The 24,347-nt window shown below is 41.0% G+C and overlaps 1 protein-coding gene across 5 annotated transcripts in view; it reads right to left on the bottom strand.

The window, feature by feature from the left end:
* Positions 1-12,398: 12,398 nt before the first annotated feature.
* Positions 12,399-24,347, bottom strand: part of LOC109246511 (membrane-spanning 4-domains subfamily A member 4A-like) — a 168,081-nt gene continuing 156,132 nt past the window's right edge. For all 5 annotated transcript variants that reach the window (XM_019414523.2, XM_019414524.2, XM_019414525.2 and 2 more), the window contains 5 exons: positions 23,416-23,544; positions 21,406-21,462; positions 20,050-20,208; positions 15,619-15,720; positions 12,399-12,697 (listed from right to left, as the gene is read on the bottom strand). In XM_019414523.2, the coding sequence (XP_019270068.1) occupies positions 12,626-12,697; positions 15,619-15,720; positions 20,050-20,208; positions 21,406-21,462; positions 23,416-23,544 (519 nt within the window). In that variant the 3' untranslated portion in view covers positions 12,399-12,625. The remainder of the gene's footprint in view (positions 12,698-15,618; positions 15,721-20,049; positions 20,209-21,405; positions 21,463-23,415; positions 23,545-24,347) is intronic.

The raw sequence follows: 24,347 nt of genomic DNA, 5'->3' as shown, positions 1-24,347 counted from the left end.
TGCATTAGATTATTTATTTATCTTATTGTATAGTATTTATTTGAGTGGAGGGCAGAGTGAGAGAGAGAATCGTAAGCAGGCTCCACACCCAGTGCAGGGCCCAATGCGGGGCTCGATCCCTGATCCTGGGACCATGACCTGAGCCGAAATCAAGAGGACACTCAACCAACTGAGCCACCCAGGCACTCCATTTAGTTTTTATATTTTATCTATATTTATATTTATAATTATATTTATATTTATATAACCACATAAAATTTACAGTTCACTAGTGTTAAGTACATTCACATTGTCATGCAACAGATGTCTAGAACGTTTTTCTGTAAAACGGAAGCTCTATACCTATTGAATGACAACTTCCCATTTCCTCCACCCTCAGCCCCTGGCAACTATCATTCAGCTTTCTGTTTCTATGAATTTGATTACTTTAGAGTCCTCACAGCCATAGAATCGTACAACGTTTGTCCTCTTTTGACCGGCATATTTCACGTAGCATGATGTCCTCAAGCTTCATCCACATTGTAGCGTGTGATAGAATCTCCTTCTTGTTTAATGCTGCATAATATTCCACTGTATGCATGTGCCACTTCTGGTTTATCCATTCACCTGCCAGTGGGTATTCGGGTTGTTTCCACCTCTTTGCTATTGGGAATAATGATGCAATAAATAATGAGTGTGGAATCTTTTTGAGATAAAGTAACCCATAGACCTTCTTTTCTTTAGGGTCAGTTTCTAAAGATTTACTTTGGTTTGGTTGGGCCATGCTTTCCTGTTCCTCTCTTTGCTTTGTGATCTGTTTTGAGATTTGGACATTAAAAACAAAAGCCACCTCCTCCAGTCTTTCAAACTGGCTTCATAACGGGGAAGACCTTTGCCAATCAGCATGGCTAGAGATTCTGGGGACCCCTCCAACCTTTTCTGAGATGCGTCTTCTCTGGGCTTGTACATGTAGACCCCCCAGTTAAAGAGGTTTGCCCACTTCTTCTTTGGAGCCCATACATCTTCTTCCCCTGATGTCTGTCTGAGGTACTACAGTCACTCTGCCGCTATGACAAGCCGCAGTGGTTGCCTTTGTTCTTAGTGACCCTCAACCTTGCAGCCAAACTGCCAGTTTCCATCGGCACTCTGAATCCAGTGAGACAGAAACCAATCCCTCTGGAAGCCCCTTGAAAATCCAGAGTACTAGATACATACTCTGCCTCCACTGTTCCTTCCCTCCTGAGGAAAGAGCTGGAGGAGAGTTTTCTCCCCATCATACCACACTGTGCCAGGGTGGGTAATATATCACATGCTTTTTCACACACTTAGATGCATCTTTCCTTGGCTTCGTGCTTGCCTGAGATGCTGTGACTTAACTGGTTTCCAGAAAGCTCACGAGGCACTTTGGCCCGTATATAGTTAATTTGGTGTCTTCATGGAAGAATGGGGGCCTGAGGCTTCCTATTCTACCATCTTGCTGCCACTCAAGTTAATTTCTTGTTATCTTATTCTGCTAAGAGGTGGGAAGTCTCCCTTCTGCCTGTGGCAGAGCTCGCAAAGCAGGCGTGTGTAAGTGACGAAGAGTTGGACTGGCGGGTAATTTTGGTGTTCATCTATCAAAGCAGGTCATTGTGATAAGGATCTCTACTTGGCAAATAAGAAGGCCCAAACTCTTCGGACCCCAGACAGCCATCTGGAGCTTGGTTGTTTTATCCAGGTCCCATCTGCCTTCTCAGCTTTCATCACCAAGCATTTGCCCCCTGTCTTCTTCAGGACAACAGGAATCTTCTTCAAGTCCCTAGGGACATCTGTTATTCTCTTTATCATGACTACTCCTTCCATTCCATTTCTCTTCGTGTACCCAAACACTGGGAACTTGTCTCTTTCTGAGCACTTATCATAACCTCTTTAGCGGTATCTTATTCTTTGGACTTTTGGAAAACAAAAGTTATAAACTAGGAGACACAATAGTCTTTTCCTTCCTCCATTTATACATATTCCTGTACTTCCCCCGCTATTTCCTCATCTCTAATTAGTAGGTTATCTTGAGGAAAAAGCTAAGAAAGTCCTAAATGCTTGGACTGGGAAAGAAAAAAAAACAAATATTATCTTGCAAGAATTTTAGTCTTGCTCACAGGCTGGGGATAAATGGCTTTTGGGCAACAAGAAGTCTGCTGATGAAAACACAGCCTGACCACCTGCTCTACCCTTCAAGGGATTTGGAGAAGGAAGGGCAAGAGCCCAGCACAAGCTAGTTCATGGCAAAGACTGAGACAATCCTACATAAGTGAAGAGTTTCTTCACATAATGAAGAAGAAGCAGGTAGTAGACAGTAAGAAAGGGGAAAACGGTCCTCCAACCGAGAATTAAGTGGACTAAAGTGTGTAGGATCTTTGTGATTTGAAGAAATGGTCCCCTGGCTCTGATCTCTGTGGGCAACAGGGCATATCTAATAGGATAAAACCTTGTTCGTTTTAGCTAAGGAATAGTCTCAGATCATTTGCTTTCTCTTTGTATTCCACATATATGGAAGTCTGTTGCATTTCTGTCCACTAATAATGAAGTAGCAGAAAGAGAATTTAAAAAGTGATCCCATTGTTTACAATTGCACCAAAAATAATAAAATACCTAGTAATAAACTTAACAAGGGAGGCAAAAAAAAAAACCCCTATACTGTGAAAACTATAAAACACTCATGACAGAAATTGAAGATAGCACAAACCAATGGAAAGATATTCCATGCTCCTGGGTTAGGAGAACAAATATTGTTAAAATGTCCATACTACCCAAAGCAATCCATAGATTTAATACAATCCTTATCAAAAAACCAACAGCATGTTTCACAGGACTAGAACAAATAATCCTCAACCTTGTACAGGACCACAAAAGACCCTGAATAGCCAAAGCAATCTTGAAAGTGAAGAAAAAAGCTGGAGACATCACAATTCCAGATTTCAAAATACACTACAAAGTAGTAATCAAAACAGTATGGTACTGGCACAGAAACAGACACATACATCAATGGAACAGGAGAGAGAATCCAGAAGCAAACCCATGACTGTATGGTCAATTAATCTTTAACACAGGAGGCAAGAATATGCAATGGGAAACAGTCTCTTCAACAAATGGTGCTGGGAAAACAGAACAGCAACATGCAAAAGAATGAAACTGGACCATTTTCTTACATCATACAGAGAAATAAACTAAAAATGGATTAAAGACCTAAATGTGAGAACTGAAGCCATAAAAATCTTAGAAGAGAGCACAGGCAGTAATTTCTCTGATATTGGCTACAGTAAGATTTTCGTAGATTGTCTCCTAAGACAAGGGAAACAAAAGCAAAAATAAACTATTGGGACTACATAAAAATAAAAAGCTTTTACACAGCAAAGGAAACTGTCAACTAAACAAAAAGACAATCTACTGGATGGAAGAAGATATTTAGAAATGACATAGCCAATAAAAGGTTAGTATCCAAAATATATAAAGAATTTATTGGGGCGCCTGGGTGGCTCAGTCAGTTAAGTGGCCGACTTGGGCTCAGGTCATGATCTCGCGGTCCGTGAGTTCAAGCCCCGCGTTGGGCTCTGTGCTGACAGCTCAGAGCCTGGAGCCTGTTTCGGATTCTGTGTCTCCCTCTCTCTGACCCTCCCCCGTTCACGCTCTGTCTCCCTCTGTCTCAAAAATAAATAAACGTTAAAAAAAAATTAAAAAAAAAAAAGAATTTATTCAACTCAACACCAACCAACCAACCAACCAACAAACAATCCAATTACAAAATTGGCAGGACACGAACAGACGTTTCTCTAGAGAAGACATACAGATGGCCAACAGACACAGGAAAAGATGTTCGACAGCACTACTCATCAGGCAAATGCAGTTCAAAGCCAGAATGAGCTATCACCTCACACCTTTCAGAATGACTAAAGTCAAAAACAGAAGAAACAAGTATTGATGAGGATATGGAGAAAACGGAGCATTCTTGCACTGTTGGTGGGAACGAAAACTGGTACAGCCACTGTGGAAAACAGGATAGAGGTTTCCGAAAAAATTAAAAATAGGATTACCATATGATCCAGTAATTCCACTAGTATTTACCCAAAGAATATGAAAATACTAATTTGAAAAGATATATACACCCTTATGTTTATTGCAGCATTACTCATGATAGGCAAATTATGGAAGCAGCCTAAGTCTTCAATGATAGATGAGTGGATAAAGAAGATGTGGTATATGTATATACGTGTGTGTATGTATGTATGTATATATATATATATATATATATATATATATATGGAAAATATATAGTGGAATATTGCTCAGCCATAAAAAAGAATGAGATATCTGTGTCCCACATATATTATTGGTATTCGTTTAATGGCTTATATCTGAAAATGTTTTGAAATATTTCCCTTCAAATTTAATGTGGCCCAACTGATAAAGACAGCAGTTTTATGGGCATGCCAAGGTTTATGGCTCTCTGAATAAGTCAATATCTGCATTCAACTTCCCAGCTTCTTGGGGAAACATTGCTCTACCTGAAATATATAAATGGGCTAAACTGTGCCATGACTGACTAACACAAGATCTAGGCTAATGTTTTCATGAAATAATAAACATTAAAACATAATTAGGATTAATTTATTTAAGAGAATTTGTTACAGTTATGCCTTCCCAAGAAAGATACAACATTTATAGCTTGATCTTAGAGTTTCTGAGGAACTACATACTGGATTATTATATTAATAAATTTTGGGATATAATTATAGTGGTAAGGTTATATAGGAGAATTTTAGGCTTAGATATGCCCTGGGTATTTAGGGACAAACTATCATGATGTCGAACACTTACTTCCAAATGGTTCAGCAGTATATGCATATATGTGTATATCTGTAAAACGGTTCTGACCATCAGTTCCAATGTGTGTGTTGTGGGGCGGGTAGGGTTTATAGGAACTAAGAACCATCTAATCAGAGGAAGAGGTGGAATTATTTTAGGATTTGAGGAAAGGTGGTATTTAGGTAAACTTTAAATGTAGTATTTTGATTGGCTTAAATCAAAGCAGAGCTATATATAAAGGGGTTACTGCTAAGTTTGGGCTAGAAGTAGATTCAGAGTCCTATGTCCTTGGAAACCAGAAAGTTAAGAAAAAAATGTGGAATGCTGAATCCCCCAAACCCTTATGTGGGTGACTGCTGTTTGCTTGTTTGTTTTCCTTCCTTTTAAACCGGGAATGAAAATTTCAATGCTGGTGCAAATTTTTGTCCCTGCATAGACAGCCTGAAGAAACTGATTAACACAAAGACAAATTTATGTGTATAGTACATATTAGGTAAATCTCTTCATATGTAATCTGTTTGCATTGAGGATGCAGAACCCTTATTTTTAAAATTAACTTTATTTTAATTAAAAATTTTTAATGTTTATTTTTGAAAGAGAGAGAGAGAGAGAGAGACAGAGACAGAGAGACAGAGTGTGAATGGGGGAGGGGCAGTGAGAGAGGGAGACACACAATCTGAAGCAGTCGCCAGGCTCCGAACTGTCAGCACAGAGCCTGACGCAGGGCTTGAACTCACCAACCGTGAGGTCATGACCTGAGCCGAAGTCGGACACCCAACTGACTGAGCCACCCAGGCGTCTCTAAAATTAACTTTTAATGGTCTCAGCCCAAGTTCTCCCTAAAACAGAGCTGGAGACAGGGATTTAATGTTGATATTTTAGTTAGAGGACTATCAAAAGTGCATAAATCATAATAGTCCAGCAAATCACCATGAAGGGAATACACCTACATTACCCTCTCCTAGATCAAAAATTAGACAAGTGCCAATGCTCAGAGGCACATGGCCCTTGAGCTCTCCTCCAGCCATTACATCCCCAAAGGTAACCACCATATTGATTTCTAATATCAGTGATTTGTTTTTCCTGGTTTTGATATTTCAATAAATAGAATCATATAGCATGTATTCTTTTGTGTTTGCCCTGGTAAAGGAGAAAACCACGGGCCCCTAATGGAATCACTTGTGTTAAAAATCCCCACATCAGCAAACCCAGACTTAACACCTAACCAATAATGTAACCTCTAACCAGTCAACATGGAATTTCCTGGTCAGCTCTAGGAAATTTACTGATAGACCCCTCCCATCCCCCCTCAGGATCATGACCTTGTCTAAAACAATGCATTCTTTGCTAACAATTTCCTTTTTCTGCTCCCTCTCGGCCTTTGAAAGCCTTTCCTTTTCTGTATGTAGCTTGATGGAGCACCTTTCTCTTTGTTGGAACGTGTGCTGCTTGATTCATGAACTGTTCAATAAAGCCAATTGGATCTTTTAAACTACTTGGTTGAATTTTGCTATTTAACAGCCTTCTCTTCAATGTTATCGTGTCATATCACTGGGTAACACATAACCTCAGGACGGAGGCATTAAATTAAATGTGTATTAACTCCCCTGAGTTTGCGGGTCAGAGGGGTTTTAGTATGGAGAAGGGAAGTTAATTATAATGGGGAAAATGAAGTTTAGAGATGATGTCAATTTTCCGTGGTCACTTTTAACTGAGAATTCTCCATTGAATGTGTTAAAACTGTAACTTTGGAAATAACTAGAATGTCAGCTCTGTGAGGTCTCAGACAGCTTGAGGAGTTCATTGCCACATGCTTGGCAGGTGGTGGGTGCTCAATAAATATTTGTTGAAGAAAGATGTTATAGAGATGGAGTTAATTTGCAGCCGTGCTGGGAAACCTCAATCTTTATCCCTGGGGATTCCTGAATGTCTGAATGAATGTCTGGATTTTGACTCCTGGTTGAGACAAGAACATTGGGGTTTACGATGTGCTGTTTAGAATCCCAAACTACCTTGGCGACCAGCCCCCCGCCACCATATCAGTTTCTTGACTAATAGTTTGCAACTAGCCTAACTGCTTTAATAAGCCTTGCCTGGACTACTTAAGGAGATACTGAGAGATTCTTGCACAAATCTGGGCAGTTCAAGCCAGAGCTAGCATGGTTCATGTATCTGGTTGGGTCAATGAGGAGCATTGGAATGTCTCCAACGCTAGCCTGCACTGACTCTTGCTGCACAGTACCTTTTGTCTTCAGATAAAAGTCTCATGGGAGACATTCTAGGCAGTCTGGTGAGTCCTTTCAAATGTGCAAACTGGTGAAGCAAGACTGATTTGGGAAATCTAAGAATAGAGAAGCAATAATACTTGCTAACAAACACTTCGAACCGATGTTCTTTTGGGCCAGATGTCTTCCAAACAGAAAAATAAAAAAAAAAAATTTGAAATATGAAACCCCCATTGGCTAGGTGAACTAAAACTAAAACAAATTTCTCATAAAACTTCTACAGAATTAAACTGAAAGGAGAATACTTGGGTTGTACGCACATGACGGATTTGAATGCAAATTTGTATCATTTGTATCCCAAGTTCATCCCTTGTTCCAAAATAAATTTAAGTAGAATGATATTCTAATTAACAAATTGTCGACTTTGAAGAGGTTCCAAAGGAAGCCAAACACATTGTCAGCTTTGTTTAGACCACATCTCAAATTTAGAAGTCATATTTTTCTCTATCCACCAAGAAATCAAAAGAAGGTGGCAATTTAACCAAGTGTTAAATAACAAAATTTTGTAGTCCAGATATAATTTTCATCTGGTAAAGATAGCCTTTGTCAACAAAAAAGGACTCTGATCTTATACCCAGACCTTGCCATGACTTCATAACTTAAAAAAAAATATATACACATATATAGTGTATACTTAAAATTTATGTGTGTGTGTGTGTGTGTATATATATATATAACATATATATTATACACATGTATATATGCAATATGCAATATACTTCATTTAAGAACCTTGTTATGGGCACAGCCTCTGTGGTTTCAGAACTAGAGGTAAAGTGGGAAAATTTTTATTGCTCTACATCATCTTTAATCAAATTTGGGAGGGAAGGAATACTTAGAAGAAAAAACAACTTAAAAAAAATATCAATTTTCAAAGGTAGTCAATATGGACTGAGGCACTCTGGTCTGGTAGCTGAAGGAGAACAGCCTGGATGATAGCTGGGCTGCAAAGCTCTGAGAGGTGCGTGACCCTCAGCCAGACTGTGACTCTCCTCCTCTTGACCGTCAGCCCACCTGGCCCAGCTGAAGAAGTCCATTCAAGAAGTGGGTGATTCTGTGCTGACTTCGCTGGGAACCTTCTTGGGATTCTCTCTCTCCCTCTCTCTCTGCCCTTCCTCCACTCATGCTCTGTCTCTCTCAAAATAAATAAACTTTAAAAAAAAAAAAAGAAGGGGGTGGTTCTGGTGAAGCTGTATGTGGTAACTGAGAAGAATTGGACCAAGATGTTTGACCTTTTCTCTGTGGGAAAATACCACACTTTGCTAACATTCACGATGAAAATGGGAACATCCACATCTGTAGGTGATCAGGGGGCAACCACAGGGACTTTCAGAACTTTCTCTGCCTGATGTCCATACTTATTGGACATGAAAAAAAATGTCTAAATTTTAGCCCTACAGGTTAATCAAAATTAGTTAAGTTCCTGGGAATCACATGAACTGTAGCAATCCCACCAAATATCAGACAGTAAAAAACAAAGTGTTGACCTTGAAGAAGTTCCAGAGGAAGCCAAACACACTGTCAGCTTTGTTTAGACCATACCTCTAATTTAAGAGTCATATTTTCCCCCATCCACCACGAAATCAGAAGCAAGTGACTTCATATATCTTTTCTGTGTTTATCATATAGCTATTTAAAAAATCAAACCAAGGAAATTTTGATTAATTCAAAAATTTAAATATTTGTCCAGAAATTTGTATAGTTTAGTCTCATTATGTTACCACCATTTGTGTTGGTTGAAAACAAAAACTTTTGAACATGGATCAAAACTGTCCAGATATTACTATATGAAGACATTGGAAAATATCAGAACTTAAATATAAAATAACAACTGAAAAGTGCAAGTGTCTTTCATGAGTTCATTCCTTTTTTTTTAATGTTTATTTATTTGTTTTGGGAGAGAAAGAGCATGAGCAGGGCAGGGTCAGATAGAGAAGGAGAGACAGAATCCCAAGCAGGCTCCATACTCAGCGTGGGTCCTGACATGGGGCTCAATCTCATGACTCTGAGATCATGACCTGAGCTGAAATCAACAGTGGGATGCTCAACTGACTGAGCCACTCAGGTACCTCTATGAGTTAGTTCTTAAGGAATCTAAATAGGGTGGCTTAAGAAAATGAGCATATGAAAATTGTTACACTTGAGCTCTATGGTTGAAGATTTTAGATGATCAGATGAGTATTGATTTAATGATATTACCAATTTAGACACCCTGAAATGAATTTTAAATATTGGAAAACAAAATAAAAAAAATACAACAACTATGTTTATAGAGATCCTTTTATAATTGAAGGAAAAAAAATCAATTCTTCCTGTCATCATGGCACCTGACTTCTTCTGCAGACTACTCTGTACAATTAGAAAACTGAAACAATTCTAAACAACTACTTTCAGACATTTGACAGAAGTCAATGCAGGGCTTTCAACATCTAGCAAAAGGTAACAAATGTGAATATAACAATTGTGGTCTGGTTTTCTGCATGAAGAAACTGTTTAGACCATGGCCGGGGAGATGGTTCCCTGCTGATCTTGCTATATTGAGAAGGCAGAATTCAGAGGTTGAGGGAGTGAGGGAGCTAGAATTAGTGAGTGGAGAACCATAAAGGAGGCAGCTGGGCAGAGATCAGAGTTCCCCAAACATGCAAGAAAATCCCCTTGAATTTGTTGTCAGATACTGAGCTGACATTTATGAGTTGAAATTGCAAAAGTCCAATCAAAGAATAACAGGTAGATAGTAGTTGCAAGCTTAGTGATTACCAGAACTCACACAGAACTGGGAGACATTCAAGTTCCTATAACTTGGAATGTAGAGTCTTCTATGAACACTTAAAATGTAAGGACCTCCAGAAAAGTTAAGCCTTAATAATAAATCTATGGGGCGCTTGGGTGGCTCAGTCAGGTAAGGGTCCCACTTCAGCTCAGGTCATGATCTCATGGTCCATGAGTTTGAGCCCCACGTCGGGCCCTGTGCTGACGGCTCGGAGCCTGGAGCCTGCTTCCGATTCTGTGTCTCCCTCTCTCTTTCCGCCCCTCCCCCGCTCATGCTCTGTCTCTCTCTCAAAAATAAACATTAAAAAAAATAATAATAATAAATGTAAACTGGCCTAAAATAATGACTCTAAAGCCTCCCTCTAAAGACTTTTAAAAAGATTAAAATATAGGCTTAGAAATGCCATATAAACCCAAAGCTATTTTTTTAATTTTTACATACATATATGTATATATGTAAATACATTAGCAAGTTAACAATGTTTATCTCTAATGGTAGGATTATTGGTGAGCTTTGTTTCATACATTCCTAGATTTTCTGTTTTTTTCTGTAGTGAACTAGTATTATAATTAGAAGAAAGGTAAAGGAAAAATATCACAAATCATACTTTACTTTCCTTATAAATTTTAGGACTTATAAGGACTTACAAGTTACAGTGTTCTGCTACAATAAAAACCTAGATTAGAGAAAAAAATGCCTCAAAAGAATCAGACTGGTCTACAAGTTTAACTGCCTCCCCAAAATGAAGTGTAATACTCCGAAAAAAGAAAGTTTGAGCACTCAACCACATAAAAATGACCGCATCTAGCATCCAATCAAAAGTTATTTTACATGCCAAGAAGCAGAAAAATGACAATAACCAGGAGAAAAACGAATCAATAGAAACAGACCTGTAGGTTACTGAGAAGTTTAAAATGATATGATGCGAAATGCGGCAGTCTTCTCTAAAAGTTAGAACCAAAACATCTTCCTCTAATAGGCTGGAATGTTCATACAAACTTTTTACAACTGAAAATGCACTACTCTTAGAGTGCTTATGTGAATATAAATATAAAAAGGTTTATGTATGCAAACATTCTTACCAAAGACACTCTCTGGCCATTTAATATGAACTCAAAGCAACATCTCAGCAAATATGAGTATAGGGTATTTTATAAAATCCAAAAACCAGCAAAGAATCAAGTGATTTAGGGTCTTGTAGGACTTAGTAAGAGCTTTGCTTTTCATGTTCAGTTATTTTTGAGGGAAAGAGAGACAGAGTGTGAGTGGAGGGGCATCAGAGAGAGAGGGAGACATGGAATCTGAAGCAGGCTCCAGGCTCTGAGCTGTCAGCACAGAGCTTGATGTGGGGCTTGAACTCATGAACTGTGAGATCATGACCTGAGCCAAAGTCGGATGCTTAACCGACTGAGCCTTCTAGGCACCCCAAGAGCTTTGGCTTTTATTCTGAATTAGAGAAGAAGCCATAGGAGGATTTTGTGTGGTTACTGCAGTACTCGAACAGATCTATTTTAATTTCTTTATATGTCTAAAACTTCAGGGATTGGCTTGACTCCAGAAGTTGGCCCAATTCCAGGGACACCTTGAATCAGAAATTTGAAGGACTTGTTAGGGACTAATCTTTCACTTGGAAACTCTCAGTGTTGCTCTCTTCTGTAAGCACTTGCCTCTGTTAGGACTCATACAGTAGCATGATGACTGCTAACAGCATCAGATTTCTATCGGCACAGCTCCAAGCCCAACAGGAAAGAGAAAAGAGGAAGACTCTCTTTCCTGGTCCGTGGGAAGCAAAAATGCTGGGATTAGCTTTGATCGGAAATGTGTCGTTTATACAATTGGTTTTTCTTAGGTCACTAACCTACTACAGAAACAGCCACTTTAGTAGGGCTGATGTAATTCTGCCATTGCCCATATCTGGGAGAAGTTGGGGGTAGAGTAAGCTTCACCCTGTGCATGAACTGGGAGTAAGGGAATGGTGGTTCTTTAGAGGAAATTCAGGTCATGATATCAGAACAAATGGGAATAAATGCTGTGCACCAAAAACTGTACAGTGTAAATGAAATATTGGAGAAAAAATGATGAGTGAGGGAGGGAGCTGTCATTTAAAAAATCAACACACATATGGGGTGCCTAGTGGCTTGGTCAGTTAAGCACCTAACTCTTGGTTTCAGCTCAGGTCATGCATGATCTCACTGTTCGTGAGTTCAAGCCCCACCTGGGGCTCGGAACCTGATTGGGATTCTTGCTCTCCCTCTCTCTCTGCCCCTCCCTGCTCGTGCTCTCACTCAAAATAAATAAATAAATAAATAAACATTGAAAAAAAAAACCCACCTTGCACTTCCAAAGGCAGGAGAAGAAAGTTAAATCAGAAGGAGGAGTGTTGGCCAGGGAAGCAGAAAAATGTAGTCTTCAGGGAGTCCTCATTTCAGCAATATCTTTTTGACCTTCTGCTGAATCTAACTTACCAACTTAATGTCCTTATCTAAAGTTTTGAAGATGGATAAAAACTTTCAAGCACCAGTGACTCATTAAATGCATGATTTATTTATTTAATTTCTGCTATTGTTGATAAAGAGCCAGTAAATGAGTTGTTGAGGTCTTGGGGGAAAATGAGAACATGATTCTGAAATATATATATATATGTATATATATATATATCAGAGTTGGATTCTGGTACTTCCCCAAGTGGTGTCCTTGCCCAACTGGCAGGATAGGTTTTCTGGAACATTTTGCTGTTGATCTGTTGGTGACATCAGACCTCTGTAAATGGTGTGGGAGATGCTGTTTCCGCCACATGAGGATTTGATGGCAGAATCAACACAACCTGTGAAATCAATCAGAATGGTGCAGGTGAGTGAGTCAAACAAGTAGCCATATCATCATCAGACCCTACTCTCTCTTCTCTGGATTCGATCTCTAGATCAACTTGGTGGGGCTTCTCTGGCATTCTGGAGATCAGACTGGATCTTGGAAAAATATGCATTGATAGCTCTTGGCATGAGATGCTGACAGTGACCCTGTAAGTGGATGATGCTGCCCAGAAAGTGGAGTAAACCAAGGTGTTAAGGGAAATTTAGTGCTCTTCTTCCAAATTAGGTTCTTTATGTATGATGGCAACAACACACCCAAATCCTGATTTGCTGGCCATGACTCAATCATTTCAAAAACTACGCCGACTCAGAATGGAAGGAATCATCAGGAAACGGAGGAAAATGCTGGTCTTTCTTCCACAAACTCAGTGTGAAATTGTGTGGGGGTGTAGGGGTGCGGGATGGGATGGAACCGGGAAGAGACGAAACTTAGGCATCACATGCCTCAAAGACCTTGCTCCTCCGGATCCACACCAAGAGAATTGTGGGAGCAGCATTTCCAGCTCTGGAACTCCAGGGGCAGAAGGGAGCTCAGGTCTAGACATTACGACACTAAAGCATTTGCTCCCTTGTGCAAATGCTTTGGTCAATGAAAATAAGACGCTTCACCTAATGAAATTGCAGTCATTACGAATTGCTGAAAACCCTAACTTCTAGGGCCTTGACATGCAGACGTCCACTAATAGAGTTAGTCCATCTCTCTTCTGTGGGGCAGGAGATGTGGTGAAGCATGGAAACCCCAAAAGAAAGTAAAAAGGCACAAAATGGGGGAGAAGAGCAAGAGAGAAATAATCTCTCCAAGTGATTACTGTCTTATGATTTGCCTTTGGGTAATCAAATTAATGAGCAGCTCCTGGCATTTTGATTCAGTTCATGGAAGGGATCCTTCTCCTTTTCTTCCTGGTGCCTCTTGGTCTTTTCTCTCTCTCTTCCCATGTACCAATCCTCTCTCTACGTGATGTTCTTTCTGCTCAGTGGCCAGGAAGATCTGCTGCCAGTCTCAGGGTAAGAGATGGGCAGATGTGTGCACATTGGTAGAAAAGTTTGAAAGCCTGACTTTCTGCAGTAGCCCAGGGAAGGTTGCTATGATAGGGGTAATGGGTCGAAACCTGGCACTCTCTGGGGTCCTCTCCATTGTGAAGTACTCTCTGATCTGGACTAAGAGAGGAGGCCCTTTGTGGGAGCGAGGATGGAGGAAATGAGCTTTTCTTTATTCACTGTGGTAGGCAAGATGCTAAGATGACACCCAGTGACCCATGCCCTCGTGTGACTCCCTCTCCTTGTGTATGGGTGGGACCTGTGTATAATGGGATGTCACTCCTGTGAGTAGGTAACCAATCAGTTGACTTTGAGTTTATCCAAGAGGATATTACTCTTTGGACATTTTGCCAAAGAAGACATACAGATAGCCCGTAGGAAAAGACGCTTAACGTCACTAAGTATCAGGAGAATGCAAGTCAAAACCACAATGAGATATCACCTAAAAACCTGTCAGAATGGCTAGAATGAAAAACGACAGGAATTAAGTGTTGACAAGGATGTGGAGAAAGGAGAACCCTTGTACGCTGTTGGTGGGAACGTAAATCGGTGCAGCCACTGTGGAAAATAGTATGGTGGTTCCTCAAAAAATTAAACATAGAACTACCATATCATCCGGTAATTCCACTATTGGGTATTTACCCAGAGAACAAGAAAACACGAATTTGTAAAGGTATGTGTTTACTGCAACATTATTTGCAATAGCCAAGACACAGAAGCAACCCAAGCGTCCACTGATAAATAAAAGGATAAACAAGATGGGTACGTATGTGTATATGGATGGAACACAGCTCAGCCATAAGAAAAGGATGCTGTCCTGCCATCTGCAGCAACACGGATGGTTACGCGAAGTGAAATAAGGCAGAGAAAGACAAAGACCATACGATTTCCCTTCCACGTGGAATCTAAAACACAACACAAAACCAGATTCTTAAACACAGAGAACAAACTTGTAGTTGCCAGAGGGGAGGAGGGTGGGAAGACGGGCAAAATAGACAAAGGGGATTAAGGGGTACCAACTTCCAGTTATAAAATAAATCAGTCATGAAGATGCAGAGTTAGGGAATATATCCATTATATTGTAAGAACCTTGTATGGTGACAGATGGTGACCACACTTCCTGTGGTGGGCACTGAGTAATGAATAGAACTGTCAAATCACTAAGCTGTACATCTGAAACTAACATAACACTGTATGTTAATTATACACCAGGGGTACCTGGGGGGCTCAGTCAGTTAAGCATCCAACTCTTGATTTCGGCTCAGGTCATGATCTCAAGGTTCGTGGGTTTGAGCCCTGCATTGGGCTCTTAGTTGACAGTGGGGAGCCTACTTGGGATATTCTCTCTCTCTCTCTCTCTCTCTCTCTCCTTCTCTCTGCTTCTCCCCCACTTGCTCTGTCTCTCTCAAAATAAATTAACTTAAAAAAAACTAAAAAAAATTATTCTTCAATTAAAAGAAGGACATTATTCTGGATAGACTTGACCTTATCATGTGAACTTTTTAAAAGGAACTGAAGGCATCAGAGGTTTTCACTCTCTTGCTGGCCTCAAAGTGGAAGTGAGTTGTGAGTTCCACCGCTGAGAGGAAATAAACTGTGTCATGGGAGCATGGAAGAGGACGGGAGGGGTCTGCTGAGACTGCAGCCCTAGCCCGCTTGTTGACTACAGGCTTGTCAGACCCAGAGCAGGGGGGCCAGCTGAGGTGTGCCCAGGCTCGTCACCCATGGAACCTGAGAAGTAATAAATGTGGGCTGTTTAAGCCTCTACGTTTCTGTAATGTATTACACAGCAACAGGAAACTAATACAGACAGCTTCAAGGGAAGCCTAATACTCACCCCGCCAGGATGACAACAGGTGACTTTGCATCCAAAGACAGATAGGGTCAGAGCAACGAAGAATTCTAGCACGGTTAAAAGGAGCGCCACAGCATCCAGACTCTAGGAACAGATGCATAGCCAAGAACCGTGAGGAACAGAGATGACAAGTTTAAAACACTGACCATCTGGGGTACCTGAGTGCCTCAGTTGGTTAAGCGTCAGACTCTTGGTTTTGGCTCAGGTCATGATTTCACAGTTTGTAGGTTCGAGCCCAGCATCAGACTTGGCACTGACAGTGTGGAGCCTGCTTGGGATTCTCTCTCTCTCCCCCTTTATCTCTGCCCTCCCTAGCTCGCACGCACTCTCTCTCTCTCTCAAAATAAATAAATAAACTTAAAGAAAAGAAAATAAATCAAGCGCTGACCATCTGATTACAATGCCAAAAGAGAAGCACTGGCCTGAGGTCAGAAAAACTGGCTCCTAATTGCAGCCATACCCTTGGCCAATTCTTGGCCTGTTGAGTACCACTCATGCTTCCAGTGTTTCCATTAATAAAATAATCACTTCTCCCTACACTCTACCTTCCACTGCTATTGTAGGTACAGAATGTGAAAACTATTTAAAGGGGCGGGGGAGGGGTTAGGGGCATAAAGATAACTTAGTTCTTTCAAGCACCAGAAGTTCCATAGAGTTGACACAACGGTATCATCTCCCGTCTTGGTAGTTATAGGCAGAGTCATAATTGTGGACAGAATATCGATAGACCAAAGAGGTCCACATCTTCTATGTCTCGTTACATAGCCAAGCAGAATTAACTTTGCAGATGAAATGAAGGTTGGTTATTAATTGACCTTGAGATGGAGGGATTATTCTGAGATTATCTGGGTGGGCCCCAAATAGTTAGAGAATCCTTCTAAGTGGAAGTGGGAGGCAAAAGAGTCAAAGTCCAAGAGACATTTGAAGATGCTGCACTGCTGGCTTCGAAGATAGGATTTGACCACAAGCCACAGAATGTAGGCAGCCTCGAGCAGCCAGCAAAGGCAAGGAAACAGATTCTCCCTCGCAGCTTCCAGAGAGGAATGTAGTCCTGCCAGCACTTTGATTTTCACCCAGTGAGAACCATTCCAAACTTCTGACTTCCAGAATTGTATGATGGTAAATTTATGTTGTCTCAGGTCACTAACTGGCAGTAGTTTGTTACAGCGACAAGAAGAAACTAACCTAACAATGAACACCCCGTTAGTCAGTCTGTGACCCATCTCCCCAGAGAACTGGCTTTGGGCTTATCTTCAGCCAATACATATGGTCAGATTTGAGAAACACTAGGTAGTCCTCTTACTACCCTAAAAATCTGAATTGGATGCCTGGAATTCTTTGCTCTAAATATTCTTTTTCTCTCCATGGATAGGGATCGTACCTATCTTCTGGTGGAAAAGTCAATAGACCCAAGAGTCCAGACACAGTGACACAGTGTGACACAGACGCAGCTGAGCCTTGAGAATATTTGCATTTGTCATTTCCTTATCTATTTACTCATCTCTTCAACATATTGTAGCCTCTATGTTTCAGGAATTGTCATAGGCACAGAAGACAGAACAGCAAATAAATAGATGATTTCCCTAACCTCGAGGATGCTACAATCTGGTAGGGTAGACCAGGAATTGACAAACTTTCTACAAGGGGCCAGCTAACACATATTTTAGGTTTTACAGCCCATAAGGTCTCTGTCACAAATACTCAATTCTCCAGTTATAGTACAAAAGCAGCCACAGATAATATGCAATCAAATGGATGTGGCTATGTTCCAATAAAACTTTATATTCAAAAAAAGAGTCAGGCTGGACTTCCAACAAAAAGTAGCTAAAATATATATAATACATGAGTTTGAGCCATATAAAGCCGCTGTCTTTCTAGATCAAGCAGAGTTGATCATTGGCAATTTCATACTGTTCTGCCTAATGACTCCAGATAGTGTGTGCTCTACTCTTTCCTACAAAGAGCTCACTTTTTCACTCTTCTTAGAATCACATTCAAAAGTAAGCCCTTGGGCCTTCATCAACCTCTAGCTGCTTTCCAATGTTTATTTCTTTTAAAAACATTTTTTAATGTTTATTTATTTTGAGAGAGAGAGGATCCCCCAAGCAGTCTCTGCGCTGTCAGAACAGAGCCTGACACGGGGTTCAAACTCACGAACTGTGAGATCATGACCTGAGCTGAAATCAAGAGTCAGATGTTTGGGGCGCCTGGGTGGCTCAGTCGGTTGGGCGTCCGACTTCGGCTCAGGTCACGATCTCACGGCCCGTGAGTTCAAGCCCCGCATCAGGCTCTGTGCTGACAGCTCAGAGCCTGGAGCCTGCCTTGGATTCTGTGTCTCCCTCTCTCTCTGACCCTCCCCTCTTCATGCTCCATCTCTCTCTGTCTCAAAAATAAACATTAAAAAAAAATTAAAAAAAAAAAGAGTCAGATGTTTGACCGACTGAGCCACCCAGGAGCTCTGTGCTCTCCAGTATTTCTATATTTTCCTCCAAGGAGCTTCCTACTGGTAGGAGCCTGGTCCCCTTCTTTCATCTCCCAGAGTGCCATCTGTAGGACCCACCATAAAATATGGGCTCACAGGTCTGTGGAATGACTGTGCAGGTGCCCCGGTAAGAACAGACCAGATACTTCAGATTCCAGGAACCCTTATGGATTTGCTCTGCTGTAAAGCCAGGCAGAAAAAGTGTTCACGCAATAGGGATACGTGACAGCCTCTAGGAGAAGGTGATTGAGAAGAAGGTGGAACCAGCTACTTTATTTATAGGGCCTCTTGTTCAAAAATTATTAAGAACTTTACGACGGCAACAGTAGAGCAGTAAACCAGGTGTATCACTCTTCTAACTGGTAAGCCCCCTGTGCCTGCGCGGGTCCCACACCCAGGCAGCCAGCCCCACGCAGCTGGTCCATTCCAGATTTTGTCCTCGTCTACTGTGCCCTTGTAGACCTCAAGTGGAGAGAACTGCAGAAACTGGAAGTAGGCTTCTTCTTCAGGAGGAGGAGAGAGGACACTTGAATATAAATACAAACAGAGGCATCAGAGGCAGGAAGGCACAGAATCTCATCTTGCCCTTGTCAACTTCTCACCATCTGATCTTAGGGGGGAAGCATCTAAGTTCTCGGAAGAAACCCTCTGATTCTGAGGAAGTGGCAGGAAATAAACTTGCGCTCCATAAGAGCTGTTAGAAATCTTAAGAGGAGTAGAAATTAGTTTAGCAGAGACACTCAAGAGATTATTTTGGTGTGACTGGATGGCACTCAGGATATATCTAGGACTAGAGGAGGCAGTGCAACTGATCTGCATTCGGGATAAGTTCGGAAGAATGCGGAGGTTCCACGTGTGGGTGAAGACAAGGGTCAGTGAGGGAGAGACGAGGCAGCACAGTGAAAGGCCGGAAGGTCTCATGCAGGAGAGACAAAAGGAATTCAGTGGTCCTGAGAATGGATACTAGACCTAAAAAAATTTTTTTTAAGTTTATTTATTTATTGAGAGAGAGAGACAGAAAGGCAGAGGGATAGAGACAGAGACAGAGATAGAGATAGAGACAGAGACAGAGATAGAGACAGAGATAGAGATAGAGGGGGGGAGAGAGAGAGAGAGAGAAAGAGAGAGAGAGAGAGGGGGTGGGGGAGAGAGAGAGAGAGAATATCCCAAGCAGGCTCTGCACTGTCAGCCTGGAGCCCCACACCGCGCTTGAGCTCCCAAACTGCATGATCATGACCTGAGCAGAAATCAAGATCTGGACGCTTAATTGATTGAGCCACCCAGGTGCCCCTAGACTTTTTAATAATAAAGATTCTATTGCATTTTGGTCACAGCTGTGCCACAATAGCGCCCCCCTCCCCGTGCTTACCCAGTGGCCCACAGCTTCACAACCCGCACACTCTGGTGGAAGCGGCAATTTGGAGAACAGAGCCATTACGATAATACCTAAGTGAGGGCAGGTGCTACAGCCAAGTAGTGAAATACAGAGTGGAAATTGAGAATTTGCCAGGAGTGGGATATTGAGGCTCAAAGGGCTTCATCTTTCAAGAGCATCCAGAGAGGTGGGGAGGGGTACTAGGTCATTCACCACTCATTGGATAATGTTCAAGACAATTTTACTCTATTATTAGAGAACCAGGTAACTCCATCAGGGAGCCCTGGGGACACAGATATATTGACATCTGGGCTCCCTTTTTACAGTGGATTGCAGAATTGGTGATTTCGAATTAAACAGAAAGGAACAACAACAACAAAAAGATGAGATGTGGGCCTGCCTTCTGAATAAAAGATGGCCCTATTCTTCAGTCATTTCCAATTTCCCAAAGTGAGTCATTTATCAGTTAGGGAATACAGTGTGGTACTTTTGCCAGGGCCAGGGCTCCTGTGCCTGGCTTCCCCTACAGTATCGCAGGAAGAGAGGAAGTGCTCACCATTATAATGGCCATGGCCATGGAACAACTCTCCAACCTTTGATAAAAGATGCAGGCAGAGACACCTGCTCGAAAGTCTTCCAAGGAGGAGATAGCGAAGGGGACCCCTACTCCGGCCAAGACAGAACTGAAGATGTTTAATCCTAGGCTAGTTTGAATCTAGAAAGAAAGGAAAATCAAGTCAACAATCCAACAGTATCCACGGGGGTGTTTCCATTAGCCACGTTGCACACATCACTTCTTGCCCGCCCCCCACCCCCGCCACCCCCCCCGCACCGGTCCCCCTTCTCTATCTTGATGACTGGACTGTCTCCTCACTTGTTTCTTCCCTGAAACACAAGCCCTTTCAGGTTGTCTCCTGCCCAAACACAAATATGATTCTGTTGTTCCCAAGCTTGAATCCTTCAGACAACCCCTAGGCCCAGGAGATAAACTCTTTTTCACATGCCAGCTGGACAGATCTGTCTGCGCCCAACTCCCACGGCCCTCTAGGTCAGGTGCCTGGCTGCACATTCTTTTCCAGATGCTGCTTGCCTCTGACGCCTCTGCGCTTTCTGTGGACGACCTCCCTCTGCTCTGCATTCCTTTTTCTACATTCTCTTCTCTTGGTGAAGTTGTGGAAGCTTCTTAGAACAACCAAACTTCTCCAAGAAAGCATGAGAGGCTTAATGTGGCTGTAGCGTGAGGGAGATTTTAACAGTTACAGCTGGACAAGATGCTAGGGAGACAGACCGAGGTCAGATTTGGAAAAACCATACAGATCATGCTCCATCGTCTGATCTTTATCCTTTGAGCAAAGAAAACTCAAATATGGTCTCTAGCCAGCAAAAACATTGGTTGAGATCTAGGCCTTTGCCTTTTACTGGCTTTGTGAAAGGCATATTGGCATGAGAGTTATGTTTGAAATTTGTTTTTCCTTACTGAACAGACTTAACGTGAATTCCTTCCCCTACCAACCAAAAGAAAATCCTTTCTGTACACAGTCAGAATACACATTTTAATCAATAAGTCAATAAATATTTTGCCACACCAGCACGTGGTGCCACTGTTATGGGCTGAGTCTCAAGGTGCAGGCTCTGTTTGACGGGTCCCATTTTGACATTCCTTTTTAGGAATTCTCTTTATTTTCATAAAGAGTTTCTCAGCAACTGCCTTCCCGTATCAGAAATTTTATGATCAGCCATTTTTTTATTATAATTTCTGGAAGACCAATGCAGCTATGTAAAACTTATAATCTCTCTTGATTTTTAAAAAACAAACTCTATTTTCTACTCGGGCAGAATACATACTTGGTTAATCCCTCTTTTGGAACAAAAACACACACACAAACAAATGAAGAAAGGAAATATTACTCACCAGACCTTTTGTAGTTCTAATTCCTGCTACAACTGACAAGGACCCTGAAATAATAAACTAGTAACAAGAGAAAAAAAATGCAGTTAAAAAACCTTTAAACAAAAATTTGAAATCCCAACTTACTAACACTTACCCCTAACTGGGATAAATATGTTAAACAGACCAATTATATTGGAAGAAACACCAGAGATTGCAAATAAGTCTCCTCTTTTCCCAGAAACAACAGAGAAATTTTACCAGATGGATTCACCGGAGAGTTTATCAAGGCTTTCAAAAAAAGTGTCTCTGCAATGGTATTTAAACTGAGGGCCTTGAAACATAGTGAAAGTTTCTAAATTCCTGACATGAAGGAACCCTAATATGGTACCAGAACTTAATGAAATATTATAAAACAAGAGAAACTAAAGTTTCTGTCTTAAAATATGACTATTAAAAGTTGTAAATAAAATAGTAGCAAAGAAAGTTTTTCAATTACATATTAGATGTTGATTATATTATTCCGTGGGGCTCCATCATTCGGGTAATTATTTTCCATATAGCTAAAACAGCTGGAATCAAGTTGATTAGACCTGCTGTCTTAAACTATTTGACTGTTGAATTTCTGGGTTTGCTTTCCAAATTTGATTTCAGGAGTTTCAAAAATTGTATCTTAAACGTTTTTTTTTTTTAATGTTTATTTATTTTTGAGAGAGAGAGAGAGAGAGAGGGAGAGAGCAGGGGAGGGGCAGAGAGAGAGGGAGACACAGAATCTGAAGCAGGCTCCAGGCTCTGAGCTGTCAGCACAGAGCCCAACGCGGGGCTTGAACTCACGACCGTGAGATCATGACCTGAGCCAAAGTCACAGGCTTAACCGACTGAGCCACCTAGGTGCTCCGAAAAATTGTATCTTAATACCAGAAAAAAGACTGATCTAATGAAACAGTTTGGTAGATTTCTTCAAACATTTCTCAGTACCAAGACATGGAAATGGTTAGGGTAAACTAAGTCACTTCTGGAAAAAAAAAAAAGCAGGGAGAATCATCCATCATATTATATGAGATGCATCATGACTATGTGGGGTATTCTTTCAAATGTCCAGATTTTTTAATATTGCATATTATTACAATTTACAAACACAGATTTGAGGAGAAAATTCACATGCTAATTGTTATTTATGTTTACAACGTGAAGACATTTTATATCATTCAACATTCTTATTGACTTAACCATTATTTATAAAACATGAAGAGCTTCATTTGCTGTAACATGATGGAACATTTGTCTCTAATATTAGACGTCTTTATCATGCTAACAGGGAAACACTAGGGCCATCTCTATGAGAGTCAAAATGAAGATAACGATGTAGATGGTTATGTATTACTCTCCTTAGTATATTAACCAAAATAACTACATAAGAGAGATATTTGAGGAGAATGTTTACAATTACTGTTAGTTAAATATGAATATGTTATACTGCAGACCTCCAAGAGTATCAATTAAAAACAACTATAAATGCTAGGAAAATTCGTTAAGGCACATGGGAAGAACATTATAAACAGAAATTATACACAAATATGCATGTATTTGTGTGTTTAAAGATAAAATTTAATAAGAGAACCTCATTTAGCATAGCAAAAATATATGAAGTTTCTGAGAGAAAAAAACTTAACAAGGAATGTGAACAATACAGATGAGTAAAACTTTACAGTGTTCCAAAAACCCACCAAAGTCTACTGGGTTTCTTGTTGTGAAATAATCAGTGCTTTCAGTGTTTAATCTATTCTGGTTTGGGTCTTTTGCTACATGCTGCTGTGATATCCTAATACATATTAAATATTTAATCTGCCTGGCTCTACGAGTCTTATGTTAGTATTCCTACCCGAAATATGAGAAAATGCAGTCAAAAGAAGATTAGATATCTTTTTCAAAGTTAGAGAACTACAAAATAGGGTTAGGATATAATTCCAAAGCTCAGGATGTTAGCAACTATGTTATGCTGTCTCCAACTATATCAAAAGGTACTCTACTCACCATCACTGGCCTCCCAATTATGTACACGTCCAGCCCTGAAACAGAATGTGTGTCAGAAAGTGGCAATATGGCGCTCATCTTTATTATTTGCAGGCTGAGGTTCGTCATGGCAATCAGGATCTGCACGACCTAGAAATGATGAAGCAAGTAAAAACTGATTAGCTACCACTCCCTTTCCGACCACCAGGTCACCCCTCTTCTCCGTCTTCTGAAACAGTCAGACGGTCATGATATTTCCCTGTCACTTTGCTTTCCTATAAAAAACTACGGATATGTTAATTCACTCAAGTAGTTTCTGGGGATGTCTATCCCAGTTGCCTCGGTCATTTTCAAGGTAAAAAGAATGTACCAGGACCTACCCAGAGGTGCTTTACTGACCCCCGGGGCTGCTAGTCCACCATAGCTGTTGATCTCCTTTACATACTACACTCTCAGACGGCAGTGACCCAGGAATCAGGAAGCAATTAAAAATTATTCGAGCAAGGGAAAATAATGTGAAGGAAGGAGTGTACAGGAGAAGAAAAAGAGAAGTGCAACGTGATACTTTCTCGGTGTCTAGGGCCTGAGGACACGACTGAGTCCAGGGCTCTAAAAATCAAAGTGCTGGAGTACGGTCATCCCACGGCATAAAAAGGAGCCAAAGTGTGTTGTGATGATTCTGTGTCCTTGGTTTAAAGCTGGGGCTAGAGATAAACCCCTGTACTCACTGTCCTTCCACCTGCACTAACCTGTGTCTTTTTCCTTAAACTCTCCATTTCTTTTAGGCACACCGCCCCGCCCCCAGACTCCAGACAGAAATGCAGAGGGAGCTGAAGAATTTTCATCCTCTGAGGAGCAGGTTAAGAAAATTCCCCAGAGATAGTAACAATGTGGGGCAATCACCTATCAGGAAGACGTGCTGGGTGGACACCAGCTGGCGGACATGTGGCCTT

This window comes from Panthera pardus, unplaced genomic scaffold, assembly GCF_024362965.1.
Source record: "Panthera pardus isolate Hobbes unplaced genomic scaffold, ASM2436296v1 HiC_scaffold_12, whole genome shotgun sequence".
Taxonomy (NCBI): Eukaryota; Metazoa; Chordata; class Mammalia; order Carnivora; family Felidae; genus Panthera; species Panthera pardus.
The sequence above is the reverse complement of the archived record's forward strand: the minus strand, read 5'-3'. Positions and strand labels throughout refer to the sequence as shown.